General features: G+C 37.7%; 1 protein-coding gene across 1 annotated transcript in view; it reads right to left on the bottom strand.

The window, feature by feature from the left end:
• The window catches only part of WDR49 (WD repeat domain 49), a 159592-nt gene that overhangs the window by 95038 nt on the left and 52353 nt on the right, over positions 1-12201 (bottom strand). The window contains exon 6 of the mRNA XM_068968895.1: positions 11368-11516. Coding sequence (XP_068824996.1) covers positions 11368-11516 — 149 coding nt within the window. The remainder of the gene's footprint in view (positions 1-11367; positions 11517-12201) is intronic.

Genomic DNA, 12201 nt, shown 5'->3' with positions numbered 1-12201 from the left:
TAAGTTCTCATCTAAACTGCACTTTCTATTTTCATCACAATACCTGAGAACTTGTGATGCTTGTCCAAACACAGACTTACTAAGTCTAGTCCTTGAAATGATTTATACACGGCTCTTCATTTCATCTCCATTTTTATAGTGTTAGGAGGAATAAATATCCAAGCTTGTGATTTTATATCAAGGCAGAATTTAGTTTTTCATATAATAATGAAGACATCTTTCTACTTAATCTTTATCTTGTTACCACTTAATAATGCAGGATTATGAAAGCAAATCCCTTACGAATCATAAATAGCACTAGAAATCAAAGATGGAGACTCCAGACATCCTGATCCTCATTTTAATACTACTCAGGTCTGTCAGTTTAGGTGTATTATATTACCTTTCCATTTCCTCATGTTTATACGGAATGGGCCCCTGCCAGCTTTGAAATTCTGCCAATTTTTTTGGAATGTACTGAAATTGCTCAATCCATTATCTATAGGTTCCAAAATAACAAAATGGAAGCAGTTTCAAGAGAGGGTATTGTGAAAATTGGGGTAAAGAAATGTAGTCTAATTTTACTGAGGAATATCTTCCTGCTCCCTGCTAGAGATGGGCAGAATCATTTCACACAGGCATACCAAAACTATAACGTTTGCAATCCTATGGACCAGAGCCTACCAGCTTCCTCTGTCCATGGGATTTCCCAGGCAAGAATACAGGAGTGGATTACCATGCTCTCCTCCAGTGCATCTTCCTGACTCAGGGATCGAACCCGCATCTCCTGTGGCTTGGGCATTTGAGGTGGATTTTTTTATTGCCAAGCTACTGGGGAAGCCTAATAAAACTATAATAAATAAATGAACAAAACTTTTTTTATCCTATAAATATTAGATTTATTAAGCAGGTAACTTCATGGAAGGGTGGGTGCACAAATAGAGGTATGGATGGATATAGAATCTGTTTTCAGTGCACTTTTTAAAACCAAATCAGTATTATTTACATATTGGCAACATGTTCAAATTTAATTCAAAGTGGTTAGGGGAAAAACTGTAAAGTTTCCTAATAATGATAGAAAAGTGAGAAAAAAGTAGAAGAGAGACCCCAGACAACTGTATCTAAATGAGACTTGTTTGACTGCATCAAACATTTGCTACTAAGTCCTGCCATCCTGCAGGGCATAGATATAAAATGACAATAAGAAAGAGAGGCAGAAAGAGAATATAGCACTAGGGGATTTTGAAGACAGCAGTGCAGCCGCTCAGCTCTCCAGGATAAGCCACTAAAATGGATAGCCTACTTGCAGATAATAGGATAACAGGAACTGAGGGCATTGGCTCTTCTGAATATACCTTTATGTATTAACAAGTCTATTTATTTAGAATGTAAGACTTGGGATAATCCACAAAGGCATAATCAGTGAATGTTTAGAGGCAATTTTGTTTGACATGATATATACTAGCAAAAGTATTCTACTGAACACCTCAGTTAGTGTTTTTAACTTATATAACAGATCTTCTTTTAAGAAATATTTTTGCCATTTCCCCCCACCCAGGATGAGATCTAATTTAAGATATTAGTTGGAAATTTAAATCTCTTGTGCTATTCACCCTTAAATTGTTACCATAGCCATTATCATCTATTTTTTTCATCATTTTCAATAAAAATGAGAGAAGACATACAGCTCTAAGACACAGATTTCTATTGTGTATCTGTTTGGTATTCTGTTACTGACCTTGAAAAAGTCAAAATGCTTCTTAACACTATGAATTGTTTTGAAAAAAATCTCACTAATTTCCCAGTTCAAGTTCAGCACTAAATTTAACTAGCATCAACATTTTGTTTCAAAAGCTTTCTTTTTTCAGAACAAAAGTTCATTTGGGGGATTTTAAAATTTCAGTTAAATTGATTTTTTAGCTATTATCATTACTCACATAACACTGAAAAACATAACCAGTTTTTTTTCCCCAGGCTTTAAACAGAAGTTTTCAAACTTTGTGTTTCAAAGATTACTGTCCCTTTTTTATTTCACAAAGTAAACATAAACACTTTAAACTTCTTTCTTTTTTAAGCTCAATATTTATACTAACAACCTTTTTTGAAGAAAGTAAGTGAAAACCAACTAAAATAAGGGAACTCTGGTTCAAGTATCACTGCAGACTAGGTTTTTGTAGGGGGCTTTCCTGCTTCAAAGAAAAACAGCTCTGACTAAAGCATAATTTCTGTCGCCTTGCTGGATCTTCAGGGATTGAAGACAATCTCCACAGGTCCAAAAAAAGAAAGAGGTATAAGAAGCAAACTTAATATGGAGACAGTGAACAATAGGCATACACGAAGAGACTATAACCAGGAGCCTAAGCCTTGGACCAGCAGGAGAACAGAGGCACTGAAGCAAGATTGTTCAATTAAAAGGACAAGGAAATAGGAAAATGCAGTAGCCTCAGGACAATAGCTTTCTTTATTTCCATATTGCAGAAACAAACACAAATCTTCTCTGGAGGAAAGAAAGAATTTTCAATTTCATTCTTCAGAATGTCTATAGTTTAGCAACAACCAAAAATGAGGTAACAATAAAGGATAACCAGACATAAAAAGGAAACATGTCACCATGTGGGAGAATCACCAGTACAGCAAATATCAAATTTGGTTCTCCAGTGACTACAGGTATTAAAATTATCTGATAAGAAAATGCAGTAATTAACATGAAATTAAAGAGCTAAAAGTCAAAATCCCCCAAATGAGCAAAAAACAAAAGAGTATATACAATTAACAGGCAGTTAAAAAATGTTTTAGAAAAAAGAATTGTTACATTTAAAAACTAAATGCATAGGTTATATAGAAAGTGGGCATATCCCATTATAAACACCCCCATAAAAGTCAAGAATATGACAAGATGCCTTTTGAAATGTGGAGGGAAAACCTCAACAAGGAATGGAAACTTAGTGTACAATTTTTCTGGAAAGACCATTAAAAGAAGCAAAAAGTAAAATACAGAATATGTTATCTCAATATTTTAAAGATGTCACGTTCAAATTCAAGGGAAATCCAATTCAAAAATTAATGTAATTTTTCATGGAACATGAATACTGATCCTAACGTTTACTTTGAAAGATAAAATGCCAGTTCAGTTCAGTTCAGTCGCTCAGTTGTGTCCGATTCTTTGCAACCCCATGAACCGCAGCATGCCAGGCCTCCCTGTCTACCACCAACTCCCAGAGTCCACCCAAACCCATGTCCATTGAGTCAGTGATACCATCCAACCATCTCATTCTCTGTCTTCCCCTTCTCCTCCTGCCCTCAATCTTTCCCAGCATCAGGGTCTTTTCAAATGAGTCAGCCCTTCGCATGAGGTAGCTAAAATATTGGAGTTTCAGCTTCCACATCAGTCCTTCCAATGAACACCCAGGACTGATCTCCTTTAGGATGGACTGGTTGGATCTCCTTGCAGTCCAAGGGACTCTCAAGAGTCTTCTCCAACACCACAGTTTAAAAGCATCAAATTTTTGGCACTCAGCTTTCTTTATAGTCCAACTCTCACATCCATACATGACCACTGGAAAAACCATAGCTTTGACTAGACAGACCTTTGTTGACAAAGTAATGTCTCTGCTTTTTAATATGCTCTCTATGTTGGTCATAACTTTCCTTCCAAGGAGTAAGCATCTTTTAATTTCATGGCTGCAATCACCATCTGCAGTGATTTTGGAGCCCAAAAACATAAAATCAGCCACTGTTTCCACTGTTTACTCATCTATTTCCATGAAGTGATGAGATCGGATGCCATGATCTTAGTTTTCTGAATGTTGAGCTTTAAGTCAACTTTTTCACTCCCCTCTTTCACTTTCATCAAGAGGCTCTTTAGTTCTTCTTCACTTTCAGCCATAAGGGTGGTGTCATCTGCATATCTGAGGTTATTGATCTTTCTCCTGGAAATCTTGATTCCAGGTTGTGCTTCCTGCAGCCCAGCATGTCTCATGATGTACTCTGCATAGAAGTTAAATAAGCAGGGTGACAATATACAGCCTTGACGTACTCCTTTTCCTATTTGGAACCAGTCTGTTGTTCCATGTCTAGTTCTAATTGCTGCTTCCTGACCTGCATGCAGGTTTCTCAAGAGGCAGGTCAGGTGGTCTGGTATTCCTATCTCTTGAAGAGTTTTCCACAGTTTACTGGGATCCACATAGTCAAAGGCTTTGGCATAGTCAATAAAGCAGAAATAGATGTTTTTCTGGAACTCACTTGCTTTTTTGATGATTCAGAGGATGTTGGCAATTTGATCTCTGGTTCCTCTGCCTTTTCTAAACCCAGCTTGAACATCTGGAAGTTCATGGTTCATGTATTGTTGAAGCCTGGCTTGGAGAATTTTGAGCATTACTTTACTAGCATGGGAGATGAGTGCAATTGTGCGGTAGTTTGAGCATTCTTTGGCATTGCCTTTCTTTGGGATTGGAATGCCAGAGGGTTGTTAAAATTAAAACAGAAAAACAGAAGTAGGAATTTCTCTGCCAGGCATCAGAGCATACAGAAAACTATGCTGGTTAAAACGGTGGTATATGCATGCAAGAAAGGACAGCCTAATGGAAAGAATAAAGCATTTAGGAACAAATTCGTGTATACATGGAAATTCAAATAAGAACAATGGAATTTGAAACCAGTGAGTGAAAGTGAAGTCACAGTCATGTGGGACTCTTTTCGACCCCATGGACTGTAGCCTGTCAGGCTCCTCCGTCCATGGGATTTTCCAGGCAAGAATACTGGAATGGGTTGTCATGTCCTTCTCCAGGGGATTTTCCAGGCCCAAGGATCGAACCTGGGTCTCCCACGCTGCTGGCAGACTCTTTACCATCTGAGCTACCAGGGAACAAATTATTCAAAACAATTATTCAAAAACCTCTTGGATACCCATTTGTAGAACAAAAAATTTTACACAAAAATAAACTACAAAATTAAACGCAAAAAAATCAATAATAAAAAAAGTAGTAGCTGAAACCAAAGTAGAATATGAAGTGTGGAACACATTCTGAAGCTAGATACAAAATCCATAGCCATAAAGAAAATCATTTCTTACACTCAGTTTTGCAAAAACTTAAAACTTTTGAATGATAAAAATTGTATAAACGGGTCTTCCCTGGTGATCCTGTGGTTAAGAATCCGCCTTGCAATGCAGGGGACACTGGTTCAGTCCCTGGCCTGGGAAGATCCCACGTGTAGAGGAACAGCTAAGCTCTTAGACCACAACTATTGATCCCATGTGCCACGACTCTTGAAGCCTGCGTGCTCTGGAGCCTGTGCTCTGTAACAAGAGAAGCCATTGCAGTAAGAGGCCCCCACACTGCAAACGGAGAAAGCCTGCAAGTAGCAATGAAGATCCAGCTCAGCCAATACATAAATAAATACAATAATTTTTTAACCTCACATGAACAAGCTTAAAAGCAGTATGCTTGAAAGAGGCAAAATACTTGCACCGTATATAATAAGGGATAATCAATTTATTTCTCAAACTACAACTGTTGATAATAGTCCTGAGTTCAGTTAATAAGATAAAGAATTTAAAGGACAGCAAAAGAGACACAGACATAGAGAACAGCCTTATGGGCACAATGGGAGAAGGAGAGGATAGGATGAATTAAGAGCGCAGCACTGAAATATATACATTACCATGGGTAAAACAGATAGCCAGTGGGAATTTGTTATTTGACACAGGAAGCTCAAGTTGGTATTCAATGAAAACCTAAAGGGGTGGGATGGGGTAGGAAGTGGTAGGGTTCAAGAGAGAGGGGACATATGTATGCCTATGGCTGATTCATGTTGATGTAAGACAGAAACCAATCCAACATTTTAAAGCAATTATCCTCCAATTAAAAATCAATAAATTTTTTTAAATCATGAAAAAGAAAATAAAGGACATGATCAGATAATGCACCATAAAAAAATAGAAATAGAAATGATCAGTAAATAATTGAAGAAATTCATTCTAATTTTTTGTCCATTAGATTCACAAAAGAATGAGCACGTTAATGGTATCTGTCATTACCAAAGGATCTTCTTATGTGGCAGAGTGGTAAAGAATCCACTTGCCGATGCTGGAGACACAAGAGGTGAGGGTTTGATTCCTGGCTCAGGAGGATCCCTTGGAGTAGGAAATGGCTATTCACTCTGGCGTTCTTGCCTGAAAAATTCCATGGAAAAAGGAGTCTGGAGGGCTACAGTCCATGGACTCTCAAAGAGTCGGACATGATTGAGCACACACAACACACACAAACATCATTACCAAGAGTGCAGGGAAACAAACACCTCTGATGAATATGCCAATTGGTGCAATAATTCTGGATCTAAGCCATTCTTTAAGAATTGAATCCATGTTGGCCCAATAGCATCATTTCTAGAAATTCATCTCTAGGAACTTATCACAAAGAAATCAACTTATGTGGTCTTAAAGGTGTGTATATGCATGTGTGTGTAGGTGTCATAGACACAATATCTCTTATAATCAACATGTGATTGAATAATTAAGGTTGACCATCCATACTATGAATTATTATGCAGCAGGTAAAAAAATCAGGTATATGTACACTCATAATGAAAGATCTGCAGGAGATATGGTTTAGGGAAAAGGAAGTGGCAGAAAAATATATATCACGTGATGCCATTTATATAAAAGTAATAATAAATAGTACTTTGAATTTGTATACACACATAAAATGGTACATAAATAACAAATTATGACACCACCACATATTATAATCCAATATATCAATAAGACAATATGTAAGTATATGATAAAAATGTGAGACTCTACAGATCAAGTGTTAATAATAGCTATTTCTTGGAAGAGGAATTGATTTTAAGAGGATGAAGAAAAGGAATATTTACTTTTTTTCAACTTGCTTCCTCTTTTGCAATTTCTGCAAAAGATCATTAATCTGTTTACTTGTACAATTTAAACAAAATGAAACTGGCTTTGAGGAAATTTGAGGAGAAAGGGTATACAGGAGAGCCAGGAAGATAAACAGGTAAGAGCTAGTCACCAGCACAAGAGCCTTTGTATTTTCCTTGCCAACCTTGGGACCGCAGTATAGAAACCACATTCGGGAAAAAATCAAAACTTCAGACAAAAGATTAAGTTACAAACTGATCTGATTCTGGTGGCCAAATCAGGATGAGCAGCCTAAGAGAGGAGTTAGGAGCAATAGAAAACCCTAATCAGATTTCCTGGTTGGAATGTCAACCCCCAGCAGAGGTATTTCCCAGAGGCTTTGAAAATCCTTTTACTTTCCATGGTGATTCCTCCTCTAAATGACCAAGTTATTGGTTCCCAGCAGGGCCATGCCATCAATCAGTGATTACCATTTTATGAGACAATTTAGGACTCAGAAACAAAATGCAATTGGACTATTGCTTAGTATAATATTAAATTCTACAGATAAATTTATTGTTTAATCATCACTGGAAAGCACAGTAGAGCAGTTTTCCAAAAAAGAATTGAAGTCTCAGGTCATTATTGGAGGAAGTTATTTAGATCTAAATTGCTTTGATTTGAAAATCCTCTAATTAGCAATTCATAGGCCAAAATATGGTTCCATCAAAGGCTTTTTGAAAAAAGAATGCTTTCTTTCATTTTCCCTGTTCCCTAAATTAACCCTAGTCCTATAAAATATCCAGAATTTTATGACAATAAAGCCCAAGATTAACCTGGTAGCTGAAAACCTGTTGTTTGTTGTGAAGACATACAGGCTAAGATTATTATGCATTTATCAAAGTGAAATGGATTTAGACTAATGTGAAAGACAGCATGACAAGCTTTATTACAAGGTAATGATTTAAAAGTCAAAGCAAAAATAGGATGATAAAATTGCCTTGAAAGAGACCAGGCAGTCTTAACATTAATGATAGCTATATGCAATTAATTTTAAGAACTTTTTTTTCCACTTGCTTCTAAAGGTATACCACTTTTCAGGGAGTTCTATAATAATAAAATATCTGTTATTTCCTTCATGCTTAGCTCTGATAAAGATTTGCTTACTTAACTAAGATTTGTTAAGGACCTACTATGTGTATGGTGGGCTTCCCTCGTGGCTCAGTGGCAAAGAATCCGCCTGCAAATGCAGGAAACACAGATTCGATCCCTGGGTCAGGAAGATGCCCTGGAGAAGAAAATGGCAACCCACTCCAGTATTCTTGCCTGGGAAATCCCTTGGACAGTGGAGACTGGCAGGCTATAGTACACAGGGTCACAGAGTCACAGAGTCAGACACGACTCAGCGACTAAATAAACAACAATGCACATCAATAAAAAAAAAAATCAAAGAAATAAATTCAACAAATAATCTTTGCCTTTAAGTACTCAAAATCTAGTGAAAGATACAATATACTTATACAATCTTCAAGTATACTTGTCAGATTGTGTTAAATTCAATAGTGGAAGTTAGAGCTAAAAGATCTTAGGAAATAGAACAACTAAATAAGTCTAAGGCATCAGAAAAGTTTTCATTCTGAGTTTCTTTGTTACTTGATATTCACAGTAATATGTCTTCACTTTAAACTGTCAACAAATAACCACTGAACAAACACTGCTAGGTGCAAAGCACTATGACTGATATCAATACACAAGCTGAAAAGATACAACCCAGCTTAAGACAGCGAACTAACAACTTCAGTACAACAGAACACATGCTCTAAGAAGGGACACAGGCGTGATGGGAGCACACAGAAACAAACACCTAGGTCTGCATGAAAGACTCCAAAAAAGTCTGAAACTTCAAGGATAAATAGGCTTTTGCCAGTCGAGCATGGAGGAGAGGGAACTGAAGACAGAGAGCTGGCATGCAGCAGAACCATGGGGCTGCATGGTGGGAACAAAGTGTGATAGGCTGCAACATCAAATGAACGGAAGAGAAAAGCAGGAAGTGAGCTGGGCCTGGTCTGAGAATGAGTTTTATAGGAAAGCTTAAGAATTTTAGTGCTGATATTTAGAATGAGGGTAAGAGAAGATGTTGAAGAATTTTTCTTACAAACCACTTAATTAGCAGGATGGAGGCCAGACTGAAACGAGACCAGTTTGCAAGAAGACATACTAGGAAAACTTTGCCATGGTTTGGATGAAATAATTCAAAAGAAGATGAGATTTTGGATTAGAGCTGTGGCTTCTGAGAGAGAGGTGAAGCTGATGAAAATATTTGATGGCAGAATCAGCTGGAATTGGTAGTTCAGTGGTGAAGAAGATTTACAGTCTGATACATAGTATACTAAAATAAGCAAGTTTGGCAGGACTTATGTATCAGTTCAGTTCAGTGGCTCAGTCATGTCCGACTCTTTGTGACCCCCATGGGCTGCAGCACGCCAGGCCTCCCTGTCCATCATTAACTCCCAGATCTTGCTCAAACTCAAGTCCATTGAGTTGGTGATGCCACCCAACCATGTCATCCTCTCTAGTCCCCTTCTTCCCCTGCCTTCAATCTTTGCCAGCATCAAGGTCTTTTCAAGTGAGTCAGCATCAGGTGTCCAAAATATTGGAGCTTCAGCTTCAGCATCAGCCCTTCCAATGAATATTTAAGACTGATTTCCTTTATAATGAACTGGTTGGATCTCCTTGCAGTCCAAGGGACTCTCAAGCGTCTTCTCTAACACCACAGTTCAAAAACACCAATTCTTCGGCACTCAGTTTTCTTTATAGTTCAACTCTTACATCCATACGTGACTACTGGAAAAACCATAGCTTTGACTAGACGGACATTTGTTGTCAAAGTAATGTCTCTGCTTTTTAATATGCTGTCTAGATTGGTCATATATTTTCTTCCAAGGAGCAAGCATCTTTTAATTTCATGGCAGCTGTCACCATCTGCAGTGATTTTGGAGACCCCCAAATAAAATCTTTCACTGTTTCCATTGTTTCCCCTTATGCATAAGGTGAGGCTAAGGAGTTTAGGTGAATTTCTATTTTATTCTATTTAATTTTCACATATACATGTATCATTCCAGAATAAAATTAAAAGTCCGAGTCACTGAAAAATTCTCAAAAGCTGTCCCCAGTAAGTCTATAGCCTATCCGTGTTCTCCTCACAATCAGGTTTCTTGAAATCTATCACATTTACTGGATCTATGTCAGGCATTATGTAAAACAGAAGCTTTATAGGGGAACAAATGACAAATTATTAGAAATAAGAAATTTACCTGGGAGCTATGAGTAGTAAATAATATGGTCAGGATATAACCCAGACTATCTGATTCTGGTACAACGTTTTTTCCACCCCTATATAGAATATGTATCAATATCATTAAATAGAATGGACAGACATATTTAACTGAAATTTCTTAATGTAATATCCTGCAGATTAACTTTGATTTTTAACTTTCTGAGACTCTTCAATAGCAAAGCAACACTGGTTCATTGTGTCTATTCCATATTTTTTAATTTGAATGCAATTGCTTTGCAGTGTTGTATTAGTTTCTGCTGTACAACAGCATGAATCAGCCATATATATATATATATATATATATATATATACACACACACACACATGTTCTTTCCCTCTTGAGTCTCCCTCCCACCCTTCCATCCCACCCCTCTAGGTCATCACAGAGGACAGATGTGTTTTACACCAGCTTCCCACTGCACGCGTGCTAAGTCAGTTCAGACTCTGTGCGACCCTGTAGACTGCAGCCTGCCAGGGTCCTCTCTCTATGGGATTCTCCAGGCAAGAATACTGGAGTGGGTTGCAGTACCCTCCTCAGTGGGATCTTCCTGACCCTGGGATTGGACCCACATCTCTTACATCTACCTGCACTGGCAGGTGGGTTCTTTACCACGAGCACCAACTAGCTATCTATTTCACACATGGTAGTGCATGTATGTCAATGCCACTCTCAATTCGTCCCATCCCCTCTGACCCCCACTCTGTCCACAAGTCCATTCCCTACACCTGTGATTCTATTCATCCATATCTTATCAAAGTAACATTTATCATTTCCATTTGTTTTTTTTTTAATGGGTTAATGAATACTTTGGAAACTTTCAAAACAACCCATTGAAAGAAAAGTGAAGTCATTCAGTCGTGTCCGATTCTTTGCGACCCCATGGACTGTAGCCTTCCAGGCTCCTCCCTCCATGTGATTCAAAACAACCCATTGAAAGCTCAATAATAAGGATTTAATTTATGAGCACATGGTTTGAGGAATTTTTTAATGAAATAACTCATCCAGTTGCCCAAGACTATCCTAAATTATCATCAATATCTTTTTAAAAAATATAGATTTCCAAACCATAGTAGTAAGTCACTATATTTTAAAAATCTATACCATCTCTAAGAGGAATTTCAAACCAAAGAGAGATTTGGGTAGAAACTGGGGAGGCAGAACTAAATAAACTGAGTGTACACTGTTACTTACTTTATCTCTGGAGAAGCTGAAAAGTTGTTTTCTTGCAGCAAAGAACTGGACAGCTATCACACTGGCTGAGTGACCCCAAAGTACACCAACTGGCTTAGAGACAACATAGGGGTTCCAAAGGCAAACTTTGTTGTCAATGCCAGCAGTTGCTAATCAGAATTAGAAAGAAAAAAAAAATGTTTTAGTAATAGGAATACCCCACAACGCTTTCTTTTTGAAATGAGATATATCACATACTATATCACCATAGGCTGATAAAAGCCTTCTCAGCACTAATGCACCATTGCTTTGAAGGAAGGAAAATTCTATCATTGTGCAACAGTCCAGGCTAATAGGGCATGAGTTCTATCACTGGAAGTAGTTGAAATGGAAGGGGTAGGGGAAATGGGTCTGCACGGGGTAAAAGGACAACAGTTTCTTTAAAAGGCACCAGCAGCCCAAGCAGGAGGACAGAAAATTCTTCCTCCCGGTTCCACGGTTTCCCTCTCCAGCCTGCACAGCCTAGGAATGCAGATCACATTAAAGTTATCCCAGGAGTAAGAGAGAACTAAAACAATATTTAAAGTTTCCAAATTAATGAAAAAGTATAAGGAAATCAATTATTTTTCACTGTCATGTAAATAATTGAGAATTTGTAAGCAAATGAGCAGCAGAAATATATGTTTGACCTGCTCTATTGAGAGAATAAGGCTTTTAAAAAAATACAAATTAATTATATTCAGGGAGTGCATCAGAAACTAGGAGCACGGTGCCTGTGCTTCCTCAGTTTTGAGGAAATTCAGCGGAGCCCTCTCTGCTGTTCCTATGTTTAGGGCCAACTGCAGAGCTGAATCT

This window comes from Capricornis sumatraensis, chromosome 1 (assembly GCF_032405125.1).
Source record: "Capricornis sumatraensis isolate serow.1 chromosome 1, serow.2, whole genome shotgun sequence".
Classification (NCBI taxonomy): domain Eukaryota; kingdom Metazoa; phylum Chordata; class Mammalia; order Artiodactyla; family Bovidae; genus Capricornis; species Capricornis sumatraensis.
Note: the sequence above shows the minus strand (reverse complement) of the source record. Positions and strands in the feature narration are given on the sequence as shown.